Source organism: Crotalus tigris, unplaced genomic scaffold (assembly GCF_016545835.1).
Source record: "Crotalus tigris isolate CLP2741 ecotype Arizona unplaced genomic scaffold, ASM1654583v1 scf7180000017550.10884619, whole genome shotgun sequence".
Lineage (NCBI taxonomy): Eukaryota > Metazoa > Chordata > Lepidosauria > Squamata > Viperidae > Crotalus > Crotalus tigris.
In genome coordinates this window covers 2680546-2705596 of record NW_024096468.1, presented here as the reverse complement: position 1 = coordinate 2705596, position 25051 = coordinate 2680546, and the positions used below count along the sequence as shown (strand labels likewise).

The window sequence follows — 25051 nt, the reverse complement described above, 5'->3', positions numbered from 1 at the left end:
TGCCTGCATTCACCAGCTGAGCTGGCTTATTTCTGGTTCAGTGCTGGTATATCCAAAATTGCACGGAAAGAAGTAATCTTTTTTGCTTTGCAGACTTTGTGGGTGGCCTGTTTTCGCATTGGTAGGACTCATTTGGCTTCTGGGTTTCAGCTGATGTATGTCTATGTTCATAGGATCTTAAAAGAGAAGGGTGTCTTGATAGCTTACGAATCCCACCCTACATGCATTCAGATTGTGTGTGTGTGTGATTCAACATATTCATATTGTCTTGCTGGTTTCACCTGAAAATGCACAGGAGCAGTTTTGACTGTGCAAATACTTGGAAATGTTATTTCCAGGCTGTGAAGCTTGTTACTTTTTTTAAAGTCTTTTAAATCTTAGGATTCCATTGAACACTTAAAAAACACTATCTTAAGACACAGTAGCCTAGGCAAAGGAAGCAACAGTTTTGTCTGTATTCCATTTGTCTTCTATATCCAATGTGCAAAGTGTTTTTTTCAACCAAATTTTTGAGGATGGGATGGAAGATAGCAATTCCTTTTCGTTAGAGTTGGGTATGAGGTAAAAGGTTCTGGATTGCTTCAAACTTTCTTTCCCTTAAGAGTCCTGCTCTTGAGGTCTGTCTGAAGGTATTGTTTCTTTTGTATTTTCATCTGGGCAGCAACCAAGTTGTTGCAAAATTTGTAGTACATTCCTCAACAGAAGTCTTCTCAGTGCAATAAAGTTAAATGACTGACAGCTTGGCGGCTATTATTTTTGGACAAATACTAGGAAGGGTCAGCATCCAGATGAGTGGTTTTTGCACTCTCCTTTTTGCTAGCTGGAGGAATAGCATTGATTGGCTCATGATGTTGTCTCCTTGTTCTCTGTATTTTGTAGTTAGCAAAATTGAAGGCAGTCAAGACTGGCTTCATGCTTTTTGGTGAAAAATTGGTAACAATATGTTGTGGAAGTTACTTGATTGTTGAATTTTTTAATAAAATACATTAGGAATAGTATAGGCTGTAATCCAAAATGTATTTACTAGAAAGCATGGAGTCCTTGGTGCTTTCTGACCTTGGTTATTTGTTTGCAGACATTTCATTATCCAACTGGTTAATATCAATGTGGGTGAGTGTCGGATTTGCTCCCTGTTTATAGATAATAACAAGCCCTGCCAATGTTGATGGGACTGTGGTTTTTTTTAATGGTTCCATCAACTTCTCCAAGACAAAGAATAGATCAAATATAGTGACGTACTGGAATTTTCCTAACTTTCAAAGGGGAGTTTTAGGAATTAATTGCATCCATGGCAACCATAGGCTAGTTCCAGGCAGCAGAAAGTATAGTTTATGAGAAGAATCTCCAAGCACAGACACTTGCACCTTGTCATTCCAAGAGAAGGACACATGATCACAGCTAAGGAGTGATCATTAAAAAGTACATTAAGAAGTCAATGAACAATGTGGTATTTTTAAAGAAATTATTTTCTCATCTCACTGTTTATTACAGAGTAAGAATAGTTAAAGAAACTTTTGGGAAAGGAAATAATTAAAAGTAATTTAATTTTCCAGTAAGTCTAATAATCTAATAATACCACAAGTATATATTATTTGATTGGAATATATAAAGTGTTATGGATGACAAGTTCATTTGTTAAGTTGTTTAACTGTTAATACCAAGATGAAATGATTTGGATCAGAAATGCAGCCCTAGAAAGGTAATTTCCAGTTAGAACTACTCCCTTGTAAACCTTCTTGAATATAAAAGAAAAGTGCAGGTATACAAAGGTAGATCTGCTGTGCTTAACTTGTAAATGCACATTATGTTTGGTAAAAAAATATTCAAGCTATAAATATAAAGATAATCCTTGACTTACAACTATTTGTTTAGCAACCGTGCTAAAAAAAGGAAAAAGATTTCAGTTTGTTTTTCAATTGAATTGTACAGCTTACATTAAAGGTAAAAAAATTCTGAAGTGATTTGTCTGATTTTTTTTTCCATCTGAAAAGCCTGGCATTTTAACAGAAGTGTGTAAGCTTTTTATATCCACTGTAGAGTTTGTAATTTACCATATTCATCATAATGCCTTTGGTCAGCTAGATGATGATAGTGCTTCAGGAAAGGGGGAAATTTGTTTATACCTCTTCCTTCAGACATCTGCTCCCCAGGTTTCCATTTCAATGGGAAAACTGACATTCAGAAACACTAAATTCTTGAGCACTGAGAGGGGAAATGCTTCATTAGAATTTAGAACTACCACACTTCTGTATGCTCAGGTAATCTGATAAACTGTTGATTTGAGTTGCAAAGCTTATTATTGAGAAAGATCCAGTTTCTGAAATCTTGTTTTTATCAGTAAGGACATTCCCTCAGTAAATATGTATAGGACTGCAGCCTTAATGTAGATAATTACTGATAGCTAGAATTACTCTAATTAATCTTTCTCCCTAGTCCTAGCACTAAAACCTCTATAGAGTTGACACTCTTTCTAAACAATAGGAGTTGTAATATGGGGGATTGGGGTTCAGTAAATATGGAATATTGACCAAAATTATATAAAGGAACAATATATTATTTTAATATATTTATACACAACTATCCATTAAAAATCTCAAATTTGCTTACAAATAAAATGCAACATGCAAAAATTATTTTATTGATTATGCATCATTAAGTCTTCAACTCTTAGTGACCACATAGATTTTCTCCATTACAATCTGTCTTTTAGGTCTTTCAACATTACACTTATCGCCCCAATGATGAAATCATTTCAAGGCCACTTGACTTTTTGAGACTCGGGGAACCTTCCAAATAAAAAAACCCAATACATATAAGTCAGCCAGGAGAACAGAACAGCAGATCACCCATAACCTTATAAATCACCTTATCCCCACTGCCTGGAAAATAATGAGCCATTAATATAAGACAAGAAAAATGAAATATTTAATTATTAATAGAAGGCAAAATAAAATGAAATCTAAACTATATATACAGTTTTCGGACAAGTAAAAGTTGGGTAAAAATGTAGGCCCAGTTTTAAAAAATAAAACATATGCCTAAAAGATTCTGGTGGTGTAATTGTTCACTTAGGTTTTTCACTTAGTTACGGCTAATTTCCTCTTTTCTGTTGCAGTCTCCAATGTAACACTGTTCAAAAGTAAGCTTCCTTCTAGTATTTTTCTGGAGTATCTTTTCAGGATATTCAGGGAGCCACAGGAGGGAAGAGAAAAGGCACAAATGCCTTTCTGTCCTTGCAGCTCTTAAATAGGTATCAAGTCCTTTTCCCAATGTATTATGATGTGACAGGTAATTAAGACTGAAAGAGATTGGTCATCTTTCAGTATAGAACAGTGGTTCTCAACCTTTTTAATGCCGTGACCCCCAACCGGTCGTAAGTCGAGGACTACTCAACCGGTCATAAGTCGGCTACTCAACTGGTGCAGCACTGTTTGCAGAATGGGACTTTTGGTGGGCTTAGCAGGGCAGAGACAGCCTGGACAATTCCTATTGGCTTTTGAAAGCCAATAAAATTAGACTCTATTCAAGAGAGTCTATTCTATTGGTTTTCAAAAGCCAATAGAATAAAAGGGAGTAACACAGCTAAGAAAAAGGGGGGGAAATGGCAGACTGCATTGTTTGGCAGCCCCCTTGAAATGGTCGTTCGACCCCAAATGGGGTCCCGACCCACAGGTTGAGAACCACTGGTATAGAATAACTTCTCTGTTACCATGCCTATTTACCTAAGGGCTGGGAAGCACTGGCCCATGTACTGCTGTCCCTGCCTGAATTAGCTGATCCTCTGTTGCCTGTCCAAAATACAAAAACTGCTGGTTCTACTGCAAATGTCAGTTTTTATTTATTTTTTATTCTGTTCTCTTTGACCATGTAGGAATTGACCACTGGAATAGACTGTGTGTTAACTAACATCTTTTTAAAACTCTTAAGACAACAGAACTGAGCAGAAAGATACATTTTCCATTGTTGTACCCAAGCAAGATTTGAAGAGGGAGTACTATATATAATACACTAAGAATTTATAATAGGGATATGATGTAAAAGCAGTAGATAGTTATCTCAAATGAAGAAATTATTAGCTTTTTGAAGTTTTCATACTTTAGGAATACGTAATAATGGTAGATTGTATACATATATTCTCTTAACAGAAGTTAACAGTGCCTATGGTAGTAAAAAGGTAGCTACTCTATACAAGTAAACAAGAAAGAAATTGGCCTTATTGATTAAAAAGTAATGAAGCAACAATTATGTAGAAAATTGATAAAATTATTTAACTCAGCGTTAAAGCTCTATGGCAGACATGTTAAACTCGCAATATCACATGACGTCACAAAACGTATTGGAGCTTTTTCACTATTGCCGCAATAGGGTAGGCGTGGTTTCCTGATGACACGTCTGGCCCACGGGCCGGCAGTTTGACACCCCTGCTCTATGGCACCATAGCAAGCATATCATAATTTGCTTATAAGAGCCGTGATGGCAAAGTGATTAGAATACAGTATTGCTAGCTAACTGCCATCTGACAGCCTTCCATCCTTCCAAGGTTGGTAAAATGAGGGCCCAGATTGTTGGGGCAATATGCTGACTCTGTATAAACCACTTAGAGAGGGCTCTAAAGTACTCTGAAGCAGTATATAAGTCTAAGTGCTATTGCTATTATCAGAAAGCTTTTTTCTATTGTAAAATTGAAGTGCTATTCACCCATTCTTGAATTCACTGGAAAACAATTCCAGCATAAAATTTGCAGAATCTATTGCTGATCCCAATCCTGTCTTTGCATTTGTTTCTGGACATCTGATTTCTCTGCTCAATACACCTTGACATTTTACTTAGATTTGTCAGAATTAGGAGGAAAACTTTAATAGAGAAGCAGCTCTTAAATCTTTCTCCCTTGTAGGCTAGGGACAAGTTAAAGGCAGCATCATGTGAACAAATCATTTTTTTTAAATGGACATTTTACTACCACAGTTAAAAACAAATAAGGAATGGTCAGAGGATCCAGTTGGGTATGTTTTAATGTTCTTTTTCTTTTAATTCAGTGAGAAGCTTTACAGGTTCTTAATTTTGCTTTGAGAAGGGTATGTCGTGAATAAGGATATGATAAAAAATGGCTGTTGGAGTACACTTTCAAAAATCCTGTGTTATTTTGACCATATGAGCAGTTGCTATCCTTCTTACTAATTTATTTATTACCAGGCTTATTTAGCAGCTCATCTCACTCTGGGCAGCTTACAAGCATAGCAATTAAACCATATAGCATAAAAATATCAAACATAAATTACAAAAATAAAAACAAACTATAAAAGAACCCCAGGATAGTAAAGGAACAACCATCATTTAGCCTCATACAGCCACTTTGCAGGCTCACCATGGGATCCTCAGTATTGATAGAAGAACAATGTTTTCAAAAGTGTACCATCCCATCCCACACCACACCATAACATCTGTGGGCCAGTGGAATAGATTGTCACATGAAGGTAAATTCTCTTTAGGGTTAGGGTTAGACAGAACGCATCGTGATTTGTCAGTGATAATTGTAATAAATCATGCACCAAACAGGAGATTGATTAGAGAATATCTAGTATCCCTTCCAACTCTGTGATTTTGTGATGTAAAAGACAAATGTGTTGTGCTAAAATTTCTGTAGAGCACAGGTGTCAAACTCGATCGCGTCACATGACGTATTGTGATGTATCGCAACATTTTTTGCCTTTGCAGAGCTGGGATGGGTGTGGCCTGCATGTGACACATCCAGCCCATGGGCCGCCAGTTTGACATTCCTGCTGTAGAGGGTACTATATTATTTTGTGAGAATTTTCAGAGCCTTTTTGCATGCAGATTCTTAGAAGATTTGCACTATATCCTAAGCCTGCCTTCCTCCTCACTTATAAAGTTGACAGATGCACTGATAGTAACATTTCTATCTCTCCTTGCTCCTTATAAGGACTATCATTTTAAACAATATAAATGCATTACTTCTAATTGATTAAAGTGATAGTCTTGTTTAAACAAATTCAACAACTAGGAAAGGAGGGATTGTGATGTCACGGATGATAGCCAATGAACATTTTACAAAGCAGATGTCTAGTGCAAACTGGTGGAACCAATTTTCTCAAAGCTCAACCATAGAGAAAGGAATAGGTATGTTTTTGGAACATGATTTATTTCTAAAATAATTTTTCCCGTACTGCTTATTTGTATGTAACTCTTTAATATTTATGACTTATGAAAGAGATGTTTTCTAATCAGGATCATTAATTTAGAATTTTAAGTTTACCTATGCTCATTGTCACTCATGTAACTTTTTTACCAATTTAAATTATGAGAAATACATGAACGTTTAAATTTTATGGTTTTTTTTCCTGTCAATCTTATTATTTATAAAGTTATAGTGTCAGAAATCAGAAGTTATTTAATTTCAGGCCAATTATTTCTCCTATAATGTGCCTTTTTAAAATTGGAATTGGCATTGTTAAATCTTTGTACACTATGTAATCAAAAAAAATAAAACAACCATTGATTGATACTAAGAGCAAAAATTACCCTCCCTCATGCTTTCCAATCCGTTGTATTGAGTTATTCATTGCTCAGTGTCAAGTAAATTATCAGCAAATTCTGACACTGTTCATTCTTCTCAACGTATTAAAAATAAAACATCATTTCTGAGACTCATTAATTAAAATAGACCAGTTACCTACGGTCCAATTTGAGGATACTAATATCCTCTAATTTAAATGTTTTAGTTGGTAAACAAAGTGCCCTGAAAAAGAATTTCTCTACACTGGCAATTGAAACATGTATCTTTCCCCTTTGGCTTTCACTCCCTTTCCTCTTTTTTCTTTCCATTTAGCTACAGTGTTAAACTTTTTTTAAAAATGGCTTTGACAAAACATCTCTGTTATACTGAAACCAACTAAGACTGTTTTTTCCCCTAAAATATCTAAAAAAACCTGAAGAAGATTCCTTTTATATGTTGAACATGCATTTAAGAAAGCATTAAATGTATTGAAACATTGGCCTTTCAGTCTGAACCCTGGGAGACAAAGTGATGGGTTATATGCAGTAGTGTCATTCAATTACTGATTGATAGAATAGAAACAGGAAACAAAAGGAGGGAAAAATTCATTGTGCATGTATTGGCCACAACTGTTTTAAATCACTTGCTTAATGTCTGACCTACATTGCTGTATTGTTTAACAGTTGCTGTTACTGAAAGCCAGACTGGCTGTCTCCAAGCTGATAATAAGGTTTGGGGCGGGAAACTTACTTTAAACCTATTGGTTGCCACCTAGAGGCTAACTGAATAAATAGCTGTGCAGCAGTCTTTAGGGCTGCTTCTGTTCTGAGTTAATAAACTTATTTGCTGTTTCAACACTCTGCTTAGTTCAATGCCTAAAGAACAAAAGATATAACTGCAGATATTTTTTTACTTAAATAATAGTCAGAAGTATGATGAGCTGCCTATACCAATTGTATAAAATAAAATCTAATGAATGAGTGTAAGTAGACAGTTCTCTAAACAAGATAAAATATATTTTTCTTCCAATAAAATTATTTTCAAAATAGTCTGACTAGATTACTATTTCCTAATCTCATATTTACACATAGTTGTATGGAGACCCCTGCTCTCCATCATTATGGAATTTTTGTTTACAGGTAGTCCTCGAATTACAAGCAATCGAGCCCAAAATTTCTGTTACTCAGATATTTGTTAAATGAATTTTGCCCCATTTTATGACTTTTCTTGACACAATTGTTAAGTGAATCACTGCAATTGTTAAGTTAGGAACATGATTGTTAAGTAAATCTGGCTTCCCCATTGACTTTGCTTGTCAGAAGATTACAAAAGGATCACATGACCCGGGACATTGCAATAAATATGAGTTAGTTGTCAAACGTCTTGAATTTTCATCACATGACCATGAGGAAGTTTCTAGAGATAGTCGTAAGTGTAAAAAACAGTTATAAGTCATTTTTTCCAGTGCCATTGTAGCTTCAACAGCTCACTAACAGACTGTTTTAAATTACCATATTTAAATTTACATCACCATATCTCTGGGAGCTCACAATGGTGTACAGAACACTCCTTCCTCCAGTTTTTTCCCCCTATAATGTTGTGAAATAAATTAGGTTAAGAGAAAGGGAGTAGACTTAGTAACCTAGTAAGCCTCTTAATGTTTAGTAACTTGAACCTGGACCTTCACAGTCAAAGTGCAACCAGTTTCATTTTTTGTCCTGGCAAACTTTTGTTTGTAATATCAACAGAATGTATATTTTTATCAGCTGTGCAAAATCCTTACATTAATATATATTCAGTATATTCTCTCTCTCTCTCTCTCTCTCTCTCTCTCTCTCTCTCTCTCTCTCTCTCTCTCTGTGTGTGTGTGTGTGTGTGTGTGTGTGTGTGTTTGTGCTTTGCTTAGACCAGGGGTAGGTAACCTTGGCTCTTTTATGACTCATGGACTTCAACTCTTGGCTGGCTCAGGAATTCTGGGAATTGAAGTCTATGAGTCGTAAAAGAGCCAATGTTGCCTATCCCTGGCTTAGACAAATAAGAATTACATAGTGAATTGAAATCAGTGATGCACTGGATAGTTGCTGGTATCAGTTATTGCTCAGAATAATAGAGATATTGCTTATAAAAACCTATAAGTCTAGAAAAGTACACTATATTGAGTTACCTTGTTCCTAAGTAAGCAATATAGAATTTATAATCCACACCAAAACATATATATATGCTGGAGAAATTTAGTACAGTTATATAATTAAATAGAAGAGCTATTTTTTTCCAAAATAAGCAATAGAATTAGATCCTGAACTCCTCTACACAATTTGCCCCATCTGTTGGTGAAAATAGAAACAGTCTCCCAGATATTGCAGGCCACTTTAGCTGACTGTGTTCAGCAGGTCAGTGGTTCAAATCTCACCGGCTCAAAGTTGACTCAGCCTTCCATCCTTCCGGGGTAGGTAAAATGAGGACCCAGATTGTTGGGGGCAATGTAAATATATATATACATTGCTTACTGGTGTACACCGCTTAGAGAGTGCTTGCACTTAAAAGCGGTATAAATAAATAAATAAATAAATATGCTATAGCAAGTCAACATCTTAATGCTTTTATCCCATTTTTACACAAGTTCATAGAATAACACCACTATTTTTTAGCATACTGGTCAGATTTCAATAGAAAAGTCATTGACTTTGCTACAACTGCCATTTGCATTAGATGCATAACTGTATAGCAATGTTGATAACCAATAATATAAATTAAATGTAAAAAGTAATTTAATCACTCTCCACATTTGGAATCATCCGATAAAAAAAAAATTCTCTGAAGGCATGTTAGAGTGCTAATTCAAATATTTTGTAGAATATAACTATCCTTTGAATTTGTTTTCCTCAATTGTTTTTCTCTGTCTCAGTAAATATTTTGCAATCTCATTCACTATATTCTAATTAATTCAGTTTTGTTGAAATTATCAGATGAATGTCATAATTATGAACAAATAATCCTTTAGCAAGAAAAATGCATATTGTTTTAAATATGGGAAAGATTTGGCCCATGAGGAACAAAATCAAGCTAGATTATTTCACAGGTTCTACACTGGAGCAATTATTAAAATATGATCATAGACCAAACATACAAAAGTTAAAAAATACATTACACAGCATCCAATAAAAGCTCATTCATACATGCAGTAGATATACCTGGAAAAGCAATCAGGTCCAAAAATACCTAATTATCATAGCTATGGTAGAGAATTTTAGAACCTTCCCAATCTTGAATCTTTAGTACATTATGCCTGATTGACATATGACAGTATTTTGAATAGTTTATACTTAAAGTGGAGATTCATTTTGCCTTCCATAAACAGGACATTTCAGAAGCATGTGCACTACTGTCTCAATTTCAAAGTCTGAGCAAATATACAAATGCTCTTGATAAGGAATACAATTACATCTTCCTAGCAGTACCATTGAGGGGAGAGCATCCAGATGTGCTAATATGAGTCTTCCTGTGAGAGAGGACTAATAAATGATACACATATTGAGGACTTTTAAAGAAGTAGGATAGGAAAAATATTGACAATTTTGAACTTTGGTATTGGAGAAAACTCCCTAAAATATCATGGACAGGCAAGAAAACAAACCAATGGATCATCAAACAAATCAGCCCACAGGTTTTTTTTTTTTCATTTTTTCTTCTTCCAATATTGTAAAATATTTGAATAGTCACAGTATTTTAAATTTGACACCCAGTGTTTTTGTACTATTTTGTATTATTTATCAGACATGATTGAACAAAAGATTTTTTTTATACTTTTAAGTGTTTTATAATGTGGTTTTAAGCATGGGATGTCTGCTATTTACTTATTTGTGAAAAATTGTGTTCTGTCTCTCTATGTATGTATGTATGTATGCATGCATGCATGCATGTATGTACTGTATGTATCTATGCATATTAAAATAATAAATGAGAAACAGTTTGGTATAGTGTTTAAAGCATCAGACTAGAAACTGGAGACTGTGAGTCTAGTCCCACTTTACAAACAAAGCCAGTTGGGTGACCTTGGGCCAGTCACTTTTTCTTAGCCCTAGAAAGGAGACAATGGCAAACCACTTCTGAAAAACCTTACTAAGAAAACTGTGAGAACTTATCTAGGCAGTTTCTGAGAATTGGACACGATTGAACAGAAGATAAATGGATAAATTCCTTTCTCATTTATATGGTTGGTATATGTGTTCCTCAAGCTTGGTCCTCTGTCAGAGGCCTAGGAGTTGGAGGGTTCGGCACAACATCTTATCTGTTCCTACCAATGTACTCTCTCTCTACATATATAGGTAGTCTTCAATTTACAAAAGTTCATTTAGTGACCATTCAAAGTTACAACAGCACTGGGAAAAGTGACTTATGACCGTTTTCCACACTTATGACTATTGCAGCATCCCCATAGTCGCTTGATCAAAATTTGGATGCTTGGCAACTGACTAATATTTATGATGGTTGCAGTGTCCCATGGTCATTTGATCCCCTTTTGCAACTTTCTGACAAGCAAAGTCAGTGGGGAAATCAGATTCACTTAACAACCATGTCACTAACTTAGCAACTGCAGTGATTTATTTAACAACTGTGGCAAGAAAGATCATAAAATGGGACAAATTTTATTTAACAAATGTTTCACTTAGCAACAGAACTTTTGGGCTCAGTTTTGGTCATATGTTGAGAACTACCTGTATATTACTAGTTGGTGTTCTTAATAAAGGTATGTAGCTTCTTTTTTAAAAAAAAACTAGAAAAATAAGAAAAACTAATATTTAAGATAGAAATGAATAAAAAGGAAAAGCAAAGCTAAAAATGCAGATAAAAAAAGAAAAGAAAAAGAAATACAAAGAAATAACTTATAACTTTCTTTTAGAACTAATATAAGTTTAAATTGATCTCTTACTTAAAGGTTACAACATATTTGGGATGTAATTTCTACAACGTTGCCTCTGAGTGCATTGAGAAATAACAGTGCAGATACACATAGTCATGTAGGAAAAGATCTTAATAAATTACCCACATGTTTGTTGTGGTATTAAAATTAGCTTTACAGAATGTTGCTGATGTATATTTATCTTTTAGAAATGTAATTGATTCTCTACATTTAACCTAATTCATTAAAATGCTATGGCTGTTCCTTTGTAGTCTCTCTGGTATTATTTATACATTGCCATTAATATACAGTATATTACACTTCAATAACTAAAAATAACAGATCATTCTTCTGAGAAAACTGCAGTTGTGGAATACTGCAAGAGAACAGTTGACAGAAAGTACAGGTAGTCCTCAATTTACAACCATTTGTTTAGTGACATTTAAAGTTACAACTGAAAAGTTACACTAAAAAAAGTGACTTGTGACCTTTTTTCCACAATTATGACCATTGTCACATGACCAAAATTCAGATGTTTGACAACTGGTTCATATTTATGACAGTTGCAATGTTCCGGGATCATGTGATCACCTTTTGCGATCTTCTGAAAAGCAAAGTTAATGGCAGAACTCTGATTCACTTAAATACCATGTTACTAACTGAACAATTGTGACAAGAAAGATAAAATGGGACAAAACTCACTTAACTGTTTCACTTAGCAACATAAATTTTGGGCTCAATTATGGTCGTAAATTGAGGACTGCAAATGACAATTATCAAGACATGTAAGGCTTTATTTCATTGGAAATGATAATTGTACAAATAAAATACAAACTATATGATATACTTTGTTCTGGAGATAGAAGTAGTTAACGTCTATTAATATTTATGATTATCTCTTGATAATTTAATTTTTTAAAGAACTAGTTATATTCACGAAAGAAAAAGATACTTTTCATTCTCTCAGAAAAAAATCTTCAGAGTTCCTTGTTCTTTCTCCTCTTGCACCCACTGTCTTAATATTATCTGATGCTTTTATTCTTTACTAAAATTCATGAAAGATTCTCAGTATCCCTACTCTGGTTAACTGATCCCTTGTAGGGGCAGATTTCATTCCTTCTGAAATCTGCTTAGTGGGAGGCCAAGCCCATGCAAATAGATTCTCCATAGGGCTAATGTCAGAGGATAAATTGGATTGTTTCCAAGACAAAGGATCTTCCAAGGAAAAGATAGCCTTTGTTACCAGTAGTTGTGAGCACAAAGCAATGTGTGGGATGATTTACTACATTATCAAGGATGCTTTTAGTGTGAAGGAATTCATTACCTTAACAAATCCCATCAGACACATCTATAAATGTGCTTTCCAGAGGAATGATGAAACTTTTCATTAGGTGGTGCTGTTAATTTGTTTTTTTTTATTGGGCAAAAGTATGATATTTTGCCTTTGTAAATGGGATTCAATGTACTGTGTTATTATTCTGATTGAAGAGTAATCCTTATTGTAATTACTTTATACAGGCACAATATAATCCAAAATCATGAAATAACCAAAGCTAAATGGAGGATAGAATTTTTCAACAAAGGGCTGTTTTCTCAATCATCTCATATCAAAATAGTTCATTAAAACTCATATTTATTGCAACTCATAAAATTGGCCAAAGATTATATAGATATAAAAATAATGCAGCTTTAAGTAGAGACCGTTGCCTTTGGAAAGAAGGAATAGAAGTAGGGAAGTAGGAAATGTTTGTTGAAGAAGCTGGGTTCGAAAAGAAGACAGGAAGAGATAAAAGGTCAATGCAAGGAACTGGGAGAGGAGATGGATGAATGAATGCTTGCTGGGGCAGGCTGAGGCTTCCTGGGGCGTGACAAGCAGGCTTAGAGCCATGTGGTTCTGGGACTGCGAAGCAGGGTGCAGGGCAGCCAAAAGAGCATAGATTGGGGGGGAGTTGAAGCCCCCCCGTAGTTATAAATGCAGGCAAGCTGCCAATTGCTAAAATTTGATCACATGATCACAAGATGCTACATCAGCCATAACTAAGTTCATTTTTTCAGTATCATTGTAAGGTTGAACAGTCACTGAACAAATGGTTGTAAGCCAAGAACTACCAGTATTTTGTTTCCATTTCAATTACATTTTCTTAATAGAGGAATTGGAGAAATTGTTCAAATTCTAAAACTGCAGCGTTGTGTATTTGTTTAATAAAAAATATTTCATGAAGAAGTTGCATATTTGTTTCATGATGATATTTCTCTCCTTAGGGCTTTTATACTACATTACTTTTTCTGATGAATATCCAAAGCTGCTGAAAGGAAAATTGACCTCCTGTTGACTGAAATGGGGATGTTCTGGCCTCTGGTTATTGAATTACGAGAATATTTAAATATGAATCGGTGAGTATTATTTATTTTAAATTATGTTTCTGTCTTGCCTATACTTTTTCTCCTTGAAAAAGCATATGCCACATTTCATCCTCAAGAAGACAGAACTCATGTCTTATCACTAAACACAGGAAAATACTTTAACAGTACTCATGAAACTAATAAATCATTACCGTACATGAAGCTTCTTTTGTTGCAATTACTTGCATTTCATTCTCATTAATATACTGCATAAATTGTTATATGCTGCTCATTAATATGTCCCACGTTTTTTGGAATGTTACTGACAAGTCATGTACCATCTTTTGTAGAATTTCACTTAACATAATTAATTTGATAAAAAAATACCAAAACATAAAAATTGTATGTAACTCAGCTTTCATTGCCACTTTATGCTGTTAGAGATTGTATTTCAACAATCACAGCAATACTAATTAACTCTCCAGAAATTCAACCCTGCTTTCAATAACAGCAGACTCAGGTTGGAGTTTTAGCCCTTTTCTTCCTACCTTTTAAAATGAATAGACTTGTGTCAATCTTTTCTAAATCTTGTAAGTTAGAGACACTTGTTCCATATTTTTATAACAATTCTTTCAGGCCTGATAATAATTGATTCCCATCTTGCCAATGTCAGTTCTTGTAACAGACCTATGTAGAATAAATACTTCAAATGTTTTCCATTAATATTATAATGAAGAAGACAAACTTATTGTCTAACAATTAGTCTGAGAAAGATATTAGGCATCTTAAAAGGCTAATATAAATAATCATAGATTCAAAATAGATATATTGTGCATTTATAGTATACTAATTCTATATTTTATAGTGTACTAATTCTATATTTCCCTATATTTCAACTGTTTGATATACATTTTTCTTGCATATGTTATTATTACTCCACAGCTTTAATTTTATTTATAAATGCAGTTCCTTTTTAAAGTGTTCGGAATTGTAGATAAATATTTAAATACTATTTAGTGTTTTAGTATAATTTATTACTTTGACACAGCTGTCTATATTTGCTTCCATCCTAAAAATACACACTATTTTTCTTTTGAATCATTTAATGCCATTCTTCAATGTAACTAGAGTATTTTAGAATAATCTGCACATTTTACTGCTGCTTTCTACCATAACAAGAATAGAAGTAAACAGTCTGTTAAAAACATCCACAACAATTTGTACTTAAAAAGCATTTTGTATGAAAAGACATCAATAATTGAAATCCTTTAATGCAGGCATGTCAAACCTGCGACGTCACGTGACATATTGCGACTTTTTCCCCATTGCTGGCAATGGGTGGGTGCAGTTTCGGCATGACACATCCGGCCCATGGGCTGGCAGTTTGACATGCCTGCTTTAATGAAATAATTTTACCAATAGAACATCTCTTTATTTACTTAGAACAGCGGTTCTCAACCTATGGGTCGCAACCCCATTTGGGGTCGATTGACCATTTTGCGGGGGTCGCGAAACAACGTGATCTGCCATTTCCCCCCCCCAGGGGGCGGCACCGCGCATGCGCGCCGCGCATGGGAGCGGCGCATGCGCAGCGCGTCCGTGTGACGGGGTCGCCGTCACACGAAGATTGAGAATCGCTGACTTAGAATGTTTTCTCTCCAGACATGATTTGCTTAATTTCTGGTATTAATTTTAAGTTTGTATTCACCTGCTTGAATTAAACTGCCCTTGATTGTTGGGCCACATGCTTAGATTTCTGTGCCAAATTTTCTAGCGGAACAATTCCCAGCAGTTTTGATTATAGATATAAGTTTCATGAAATCATCTTGTAATACTGATAACTTCCTAAAATCTTGAAAGAGAACAAAAATATATAGTAGCCTAAAATCCCATTTTTCATACATAACATGAAAATGCTTTTTTAATTATTAAAATAGAACCCTGAGTTTCTGAACATTGTTTTTTTACAAAATCAAATTCTTAAATATTTAAGGATATCTTTCTGCAAACCTGCACACAGATAACAGCACTTCTTGTTGACTTAGATATTCTTCTCTCATGATATGCATTCAATTTATATCATCAACACTGACTGGAATTGGCTTTGGAGAAAGGAGGGGAACACTGCAAAACAGTATCTCTTATTCTCAACCCCTAAAGCTGGTCCAGAAGGATACCATGCCAATAGTATAGAAAGCTGCTGAGAGATTTAGGAAGACAAGGATGGATGTACCATCTCATTTCAAGCATTTCAAAGATCAACTTCAAATATGACGAGTACTGTCCCACTATTATATCTTATCCTGATCTAGATCCAGATAATATACTTTTTTTCAGGGCCATCTAAAGCTGTATACTACTTTCTTAAAATTTCCCTAAAAATGAAAGGTTGGAGATTGGATGAAAATTATCCATTAATATATCATCTTTTTTTTTAACTCCTTGCTCAGTATTGAACAGTTTGCTAAACATTCCATTAATTCCCATGGATGTTTTAGTTCCATTGTATATAACTTTTCTTGCATTTAGCAAGAATGCGTTACTCTCCGTATTATTGCAAAGCATTCTATAATTCAAGCCTATTCATATTATATGTTTTCTTTAAAAAGACATATGTAAAAACCCCTTCCTTTTCCACATTAATATCTTCAGTAACTTGCTGAAGAGCAAAAATAAATTTTATTATAACTTTCTAAATTTTGTTCACTGTCACCTTTCATACCCTTTAGTCACACTTATGTTCACTGTCACCTTTCATACCTTTTAGTCACACTTATGTTAGACACCTTTTCTGGAACACTAGATTTTATATGACAATAGGAATTAACTAAATGAACCATACATACAAACATATATACAAGCAAAATGTAAGAATATAACTTGTGTCCAGCTGGTTTAGACTCCTCATTCATCTAATGTGTTCTCACAGTGGCCAACCAACTGCTCAAGGAAGTGTACTAGTTTACCAACAGGCTGCTTTATTCTAACCACAAGAACTAATGTATAGTAATTAGATAATTAATAAAAAAATACATGCCTGGAATGTATCCAATCTCCTTTCCTCTATTTTATTACTCTATTAAGCTCTACAAATATGTGATACTCTGACAAACATTATAGAATTTGTATATTTTTGACTGTGTGCAATAATTACATTCTTCTCTGTCTATTTTATAAGGTTAAAGCAGCGGAGTTTTATGTAAGACATGGATAGATGCAAACATGTTGGGCGGCTAAGACTTGCCCAGGATCATTCCATTCTGAACCCCCAGAAGTGGCACTGCATGGACTGTAACACCACGGAATCCATTTGGGCTTGCCTAAAATGTTCCCATGTGGCATGTGGAAGATACATTGAGGACCATGCACTTAAACACTTTGAAGAGACCAGACATCCTTTGGCTATGGAAGTAAACGATCTGTATGTATTTTGTTATCTTTGTGAAGACTATGTATTGAATGATAATCCTGAAGGTGACCTGAAATTATTGAGGAGTTCTTTGTCTGCAGTTAAAAGTCAGAAGCATGATCCTTCTGCTAGAAGTGGTAGGACATTGCGGTCAATGGCTTTGGGGGAGGATGTTTGCAACCATCAACGAGCCCCTCAAGGTCAACCTCAGATGCTTACAGCTCTCTGGTATAGACGGCAATCGTTGCTTGCAAAAGCATTGCGAACATGGTTTGATAAGAGTTCTAGAGGCCAACGAAAATTAGAACAAAAAAAGCAAATGGAAGAACTGGAGAGGAAAAAGGAAGTGGCCAGGCAGCGACGTCAAGAGATGAAACGGAGATTGTTAGAGGAGCTGGCAAACACTCCTCCAAGAAAAAGTGCAAGGCTTTTATCGCACATTCACAGAGAGAATCTGATTCCTCGGAAGTTCAGAGATATGGAAGCAAATTCCCCTACCTCAAGACGAGTGCAGAGTAGCAAATTCAAACAATTCTATTCCATCCGGCGTAAACCTCTTATGACTCCTGGTGTGACTGGACTAAAGAATTTAGGAAATACGTGCTACATGAACTCTATCCTTCAAGTATTAAGTCACCTCCAGAAATTTAGAGAATGTTTCCTGACGCTGGATCTTTGTGAAACTGAAGAACTCTTAGCTAAGACTGTAATTGGAAAATCTAGAATATCTGGAAAGCTAGTCACTGGATCTACTCCAACTGAGTCAGGCAGAAATGATCAACTGGGTTCATTTGGCAGGCATAGCCTATCTGTTGGTTTAAATGGTGGGTCCTCAATAAGCAAAAGTTTAGAACTAATACAGCCCAAGGAAACAAGTTCAAAGCACATCTCTCTTTGTCATGAACTGCACACACTCTTCAGAGTTATGTGGTCTGGAAAGTGGGCTTCAGTGTCTCCTTTTGCCATGCTACACTCTGTATGGAGTTTGATTCCAGCATTTCGAGGTTATGATCAGCAAGATGCTCAGGAATTTCTTTGTGAATTGTTGGACAAAGTGCAGCAAGAGTTGGAATCGGAAGGAACAAAACGCAGGATCCTCATCCCTTTTCCACAAAGGAAGCTCACCAAGCAGGTCCTGAAAGTGGTGAACACCATTTTTCACGGGCAGCTACTCAGTCAGGTAAGCATGTTATCCAATCCTTTGCCCAGCCAGAAATACTGATTTTCATACATAGAAAAAGAATTAACATGTTTTTCTAATGCAGTATAGTTGTTGCATGATTCTTTTTTTCTAGTTGTAGCCAAAGGTGAGCTTTTAAAATTTAGCAGGCAATTTTGTGTGTGTTTATGTACTGACTTGATTCTTCCTCTTCAGATTCTTGTTTCTATTAAGGTATTTTATGACTATATGGGTGTGATTGTTGCTTCTTCTTTCCTTGAATATACACCCTTGTATATTCTCATATGTCTTTTATAAACTTTATCATTTCTTCAAAAGCATATTTGATAAGAGTGAAGCTGGTTTTACATTTTAAGCCATAACGAATTTTTTGCAAAAACATTTATCTTTTCTTAAAATAGCATTTGATACTTTTTTCACCTATATATTTTATAAATATGAACTTGTTCTTATGTAGCAGTGATCCTTGGCATTATATTAAGTGAGCTTCAGTCTTAGAAACTCTGCTATCTTTCACAATCTCTGATTTCTTTCTTAATGTTTTTATTCATTCTATCTATAGAGTCCCGCTTTTCCTAATGCTGGAACTGTGGGAGAGGATCATAATGAGGGCTCACTCAGAGCTGAAGCTCATATATCATTAGATCATTATTTTTTTACATAGAGGAATGTGGCAACAGGTCTTCTGATTTGATAAACCTAGCAAATTGAATAACACATTTTCTTTCTTTAACCTGTTTTATATCACTGACTGTTGTGATATAGAACATCCCCCCAAATACTGTATACACAATCACATATGTACTACACCTATATATGTATAGTATGTGGTATAACAAACACACACACACATATATATTCTCATTCTCTCTCTCTCTCTCTCTGTGTGTGTGTGTGTGTGTGAGAGAGAGAGAGAAAGAGAGAGAGAGAGAGAGAGAGAGAGAGAGAGAGAGAGAGAGAGAGTATCCTATCCCAAGCGTGCTATTGATATTTCAGCTATTGATATTTCAGCATTGCAATATTTGGGTGATTCCAGGGATCTGGAATTAAGCAGCTTATTCCTGCTTAATTGTTAAATAGTTTGACTTTTTTAAAAGCAACATTTTAAAATTAACATTTATGCTAATAGAATAATCTTTGTGTTAGACACAGATTCCAACAGAGCAAAACTGATTCTTCTCCAGCACTGGAGATGGATAATCCACGCAGTGGGTTGAGACTGTATTCCTGGCCAATCAGATCAGTTAGCCAAAGTTGCCACGCCCAGTCCTGGACCATGATTCCCCAGTCTTGACTGATCTGGCCATACAGAAAGACCGACAATCTTTGGCTCCTGGGCAGGTATAGTTCCTTTCCATTGGGGGGGATTTCTTCTAGTAGCTGAAATTGCTTAGTTTAAAAGTTAATTAGAGATAATTTAATTCAATGTAATTGATTACTCAAAATTGCCTGGCTAAATTGTAAGACTCAGGAAGTCACATTCCCTACAGGGGAAACCACCCCCACTTAAAAGGGGGAAATCCCTATCTCCCCTCCCTAACCCAAACCCCAACCACCTTCCAGCAGCCGGCAGCAGCCTTAAACAAACGGGGAGGTTCAGGCAACCCCTCATGTTTAAAACAAACAAAACAAAAAGACAGAAAGGCAAGCAATTAGCGAGGGAAGCGGAGGACAAAGGGGACGCATGCTGGGAGGGAGATTAATTAAGGGAAACAGCTGCGCATGTGTTAAAAGAAGCCTGTGCTAAAGAGGCTGCCTGTGCCACGTGGGTTGTAACGAAGAGCCGCGCGTGCTCACAGCTGTGCAGACAATGGCGCCTCGTTTAAAAAATCCTGAGCAGCCTGGTTAGTGAAAGAAACTGCTCCTTCGCTGGCGTGCGAAGGAGCAGTTTCTTTCACTAACCAGGCTGCTCAGGATTTTTTAAACGAGGCGCCATTGTCTGCACAGCTGTGAGCACGCGCGGCTCTTCGTTACAACCCACGTGGCACAGGCAGCCTCTTTAGCACAGGCTTCTTTTAACACATGCGCAGTAGTCTCCTGGCAGCGGCGGCCATATTTTTGTCCAAACGGGATCTAAGGCTCCATGTGAAGAATAGGTTCAGCCGCTGGAGTGAATTAATAGGCAAGCAGTACTGGGGTACTAAAGCATCTATTATTCATTCAGAGACATTCAAATCAGACACATAGCTGCGGGTTCCAGGACTTGGTGTCTTCAATCTAAAGTAAATAAGAACCTTTCATAGCTAACTGTGTTTAGTTGCCTTTGGCTCCTTCCGGACTTCGGGTCCCCCATTAGTGGCCTGTACGCTTTTGGATTTAGTGGTGGGTTCCAGGCATCCCCAGTCACGTGCCTGTCCTTACCCACCATAGTCAAGCCGGGTTCCAGGCATTCCCATTAGCGTGCCTGTTCTTATCCGTGCACAGTGACTAACTCTGACAATTTTGCAGAGTCTGCTCCTGAGTTCCAGACGCCCCCAGTAGTGCGCCTGTCCTTACTCAAAGTTGGAGCTCTCCTACTAGCTGGGTCCCCCCTATTGCAGCCCGGCATTAGTGGAGAATGGAGGAAGCAATCATTCCCTCCACTGGAGCCCCGCCTTCATCCTCTGGAGCACCTGCTTCAGAGGATTCGGAATCCTCTGCAGCCCCTAGAAAGGCTGCAAGGAAGTCATCAAAGAAGGCTGACAAACAGGCAATCAGAAGACACCAAGCCCTAGAAAAAGAGTTCGACAGAGCCCAGAAAAGGGCCAGAATTGAAAATAGGCAGAATGGGGGGATAGGTCCTGATCTACCGCTGGGTCTCCCTTCATCCCCACGGGCCATTTGGTCATTAGGGAACTCATCACAGTCCCAAACAGAGGGTGGGATAGGCGAATTCTCATCGCTCTCCCGATCCCCCTCCCCACGGAGGTTACAGGAAACCCCGAGGACCATGCTAACCACAGCACCTGCAGGGTCGCAGGCAATGGTTACTCCTCCTGCATTGACGGGGGATCTGCTAGCTACCCTAATAGCGCAGGCAGTGGACCGTGCATTTGAGGCCAGGGCTCAAACTTCCAAAGCCAAGCCTCTAGGACTTAAAACGAGGCATCGGGAGGAAACGGAGGGCCATCAGGACCTCTCCTCCTTCTCAGACTCGTCGGTCTCCGAGGAAGATTACCTGGACCAGCCAGGTACGTCACAAGGGATTCAAATGTCTGAGGAAGAGGAGGACACCTCACCTCAAGGGCCGTCCTTCAGCGGCCTGTTTAACCCTTCTCTTTTTGTTACCATTCTGCGCAAGGCTGAGGCCACAGCCCATCTGGGGCATGGGACACCAGCGGAGCCTGTCACAGTTGACACGGAGGCTGAGCCGACGTTCGCCGAAAAGGTAACCACTCAACACCGCATACCATGCCCGACCATGTTCCTAAACACAATAAGGAAACAGTGGGCAGCGCCAACCTCCCTACCGCTTCCTAGCAATGCGGAGAGGAAGCTATTTAACGTAGCAAGGGAGCTAGAGGGAACATTGGAGGTGCCGGTGGTGGACGAACCCATAGGTCCCCTGATATCGGACACGGCCATATCAGGAGATTTTGCTGAGGCTCTTAAAGCCGAGGACCGAAAGAGTGAGTCCAACTACAGGAGAACGCACCAGGCAATAGCTTGGGCTACCAGGGCGACTACCTCCGCGTCCTTTTTCACCAGAGCCACACTTTGTTGGCTCCGTGAGTTACAGGGCCGGGTTCCCATGGAGGATATACGCACTCACCAGGAACTCAGCAAAATGGTAGCGGCCACGGAATATGCGTCGGACGCGACACTTTTAGCGACCAGGTTTTCAGCCAAGGCAATGGCGGCAAACAACATGAGCAGGCGCATCCTCTGGCTAAAGAACTGGCAGGCGGATACCAAATCCAAGTGGAAATTGGCTTCGGCTCCGTACCAAGGGGCAAAGCTGTTTGGTGAGGCACTAACGCCATACCTGACAGAGAACAAGGACAAGCGCAAGGTCCTTAAACACATGCTTAAAAGGCAGGACAAGAGACCCGGCTCCTGGGGAAGGAAACAATCCTTTCGTACGGAAGCCAGGGTCAACTACTTTCAAAATTCCCAACCCTTCCAAGCTAGACAGGATAGGGAAAGACAGGGGGACAGACAGAACACAAGACATAGGCAAACGCAGGGAAGACGGCCCTTTCGGGGGAGCAACCGCCCCTTCCGCCGTACCAGATGACTCCCACCCAGACCTTCCCATAGGGGGCAGACTAGCAGGGTTTGCTCCCCAGTGGGAAGAGACCACCACGGACGTATGGGTCAGGAACACCATACGTCATGGTCTATCTCTAGAATTTCTCTCAAAGCCCCCGAACCGCTTCCGCCCGTGCCCCTGTCCCACAAACCCAACAAAGAGAAGGCTCATGAACGAGGCCGTTCAGCACCTTCTAAACATACGGGCCGTAGAGCCGGTGCCTATGAACCAGAGAGACCAGGGGTTTTATTCTATCCTCTTCGTGGTCCCAAAACCCTCGGGGGGTTGGAGAGCCGTTCTGGATTTAAAAAGGCTAAATTTCTACATAAAATACCGCAAATTCAAAATGCAGACACTACGCTCCATCCTTGGAAGCGTAAGGAAAGGGGATTTTCTGGCATCGATCGACCTCACGGAGGCATACTTGCACATCCCTATCTCTCTGGCTCACCGCCGCTTTCTACGGTTTGCCTACAGGGGGCACCATTTTCAATACAGGGCACTTCCATTCGGCCTGTCATCAGCGCCCAGGGTGTTCACCAAGATTCTGGCGGTTCTGGCAGCACACCTAAGAAACGTACCAGTCAGAGTCCAGTGCTACCTGGACGATATTCTAATCCAGTCATCGTCTGCCCAGCAGTCTCGGGCGGACCTAAAGTTAGTGATAAAACTGCTGCAGGACCACGGCTTCTCGGTGAACTTTCCAAAGAGCCATCTAACCCCAACTACGAGAATACTCCATCTGGGAGCGGTCATAGACACAAAGGAGTGCAAGGTGTACCTATCACAGGAACGCCTCAGCAGCATAAAGAAAGCCGTAAAACAGGTAAGCCGCGGTCAGTCAGTGACGCTGGTCTGCCTCTCCCAGCTGCTAGGGAAGATGATATCGACCATAGCAATAGTTCCTTGGGCAAGGCTGCACTCAAGAGAACTGCAGTGGTTCATGCTCCCGTTTCAGAGACAGCAAATCAGTGCATCCCGGAAGAGGGTAGGCATACCTCTGAGAGTACGACACTCCCTCAGGTGGTGGCTATCTCCAGCTCTCCTCAGGGGGTCCCCCTTCAGGGAACCAGACAGAGTAGTAGTCACAACAGATGCGAGCTTATTCGGCTGGGGAGGCCACTTGGGGACCAAGTGGACACAGGGCCGCTGGTCAGCGGTGGATCTCCGACACAACATAAACTGGCTCGAGCTGCGGGCTATTCACCTAGCGTTAAGGCATTTTCACAGCAGCATAAAAGGCAGGCACGTACTGGTCCTGACGGACAACGTGACAGCCAAGGCCCACATAAACCGTCAGGGGGGCACACACTCTCGCTCGCTCTCGGCCGAGGCCCTCCTACTGGGGGCCTGGGCGGAACAAAATCTGGCCTCCATAAAGGCCGACCACATATCGGGGGAGGCAAACATCCAAGCAGATCTGTTGAGCAGATCAACAATAGATCACTCGGAGTGGCAACTACACCCGAGGATCTTCAGGGAGATCTGTCACCGCTTCGGGCTTCCCCAGGTGGACCTTTTTGCCTCTCCTTCCAATGCCCACCTAACTCGCTTCTTCTCCCGATTCCCATCCAGGGGAGCAGAGCAGACGGACGCGTTACGGAGCCCATGGCCAAGGGACTCCTGTACGCGTTTCCACCCTTACCTCTCCTTCCGGCGGTAGTACGCAAGATTCTGCGGGAAAGGGCCGAGGTAATCCTTGTGGCCCCTTATTGGCCAAGGAGACCTTGGTTCGCAGACTTGAGGAGTCTCTCCCGCACGAATCCATGGCGGATTCCTCCGGAGAGGATCTCCCTCAAGCAGGGGGAGATCTCCCACCCAGAGCCACAATGGCTACAACTAGCCGTCTGGCTCTTGAACGGTCAATTTTAGCCAAGGGGGCTTGCTCACAGGGTGTAATTAGGGTCATACAGGCATCAAGGCGCCCCTCCACGAACCGTATCTACGAGGCCACGTGGAGAAGCTTCCAATCATGGTGCTCTAAACAGGAATTGTTACTCGAAGGGATCACAATTCCCAAGATCCTAGAATTTTTACTAGATGGCCTAGAGAGGGACCTCTCGCCAAACACGCTGCGCAGGCAAATCGCCGCCCTCTCAACTATACTTTCTGCCAGCCCTGGTGAATCCTTGGGCAAGCATCCCTTAATACGATCCTTCCTCAAGGGGGCTGCGAACATCAGACCGCCAACCGTGCGCAGGTATCCATCGTGGGAACTACCACGAGTACTACAAGCTCTTACCAGAGCGCCATTCGAACCACTCAAAACATGTGACATTCGCTACCTGACCCATAAGGTAGCATTCTTAGTAGCTATCACGTCAGCTCGACGGATATCGGAGTTAGCTTCTCTCTCAACGAGGAAGGACCTGTGTCATTTTCACAGGGACAAGGTAGTCCTAAGAATAGACCCTTCATTCATTCCAAAGGTCAACTCCTTTTTTCACAGATCACAGGAAATAGTCCTACCAGAC

General features: G+C 38.9%; 1 protein-coding gene across 5 annotated transcripts in view; it reads left to right on the top strand.

Moving 5' to 3' along the window:
• USP49 (ubiquitin specific peptidase 49) overlaps window positions 1–25051 on the top strand; it is a 43857-nt gene that overhangs the window by 7667 nt on the left and 11139 nt on the right. For all 5 annotated transcript variants that reach the window (XM_039340165.1, XM_039340156.1, XM_039340173.1 and 2 more), the window contains exons 2-3: window positions 13677–13808; window positions 16936–18346. In XM_039340165.1, coding sequence (XP_039196099.1) covers window positions 16964–18346 — 1383 coding nt within the window. In that variant the 5' untranslated portion in view covers window positions 13677–13808; window positions 16936–16963. The remainder of the gene's footprint in view (window positions 1–13676; window positions 13809–16935; window positions 18347–25051) is intronic.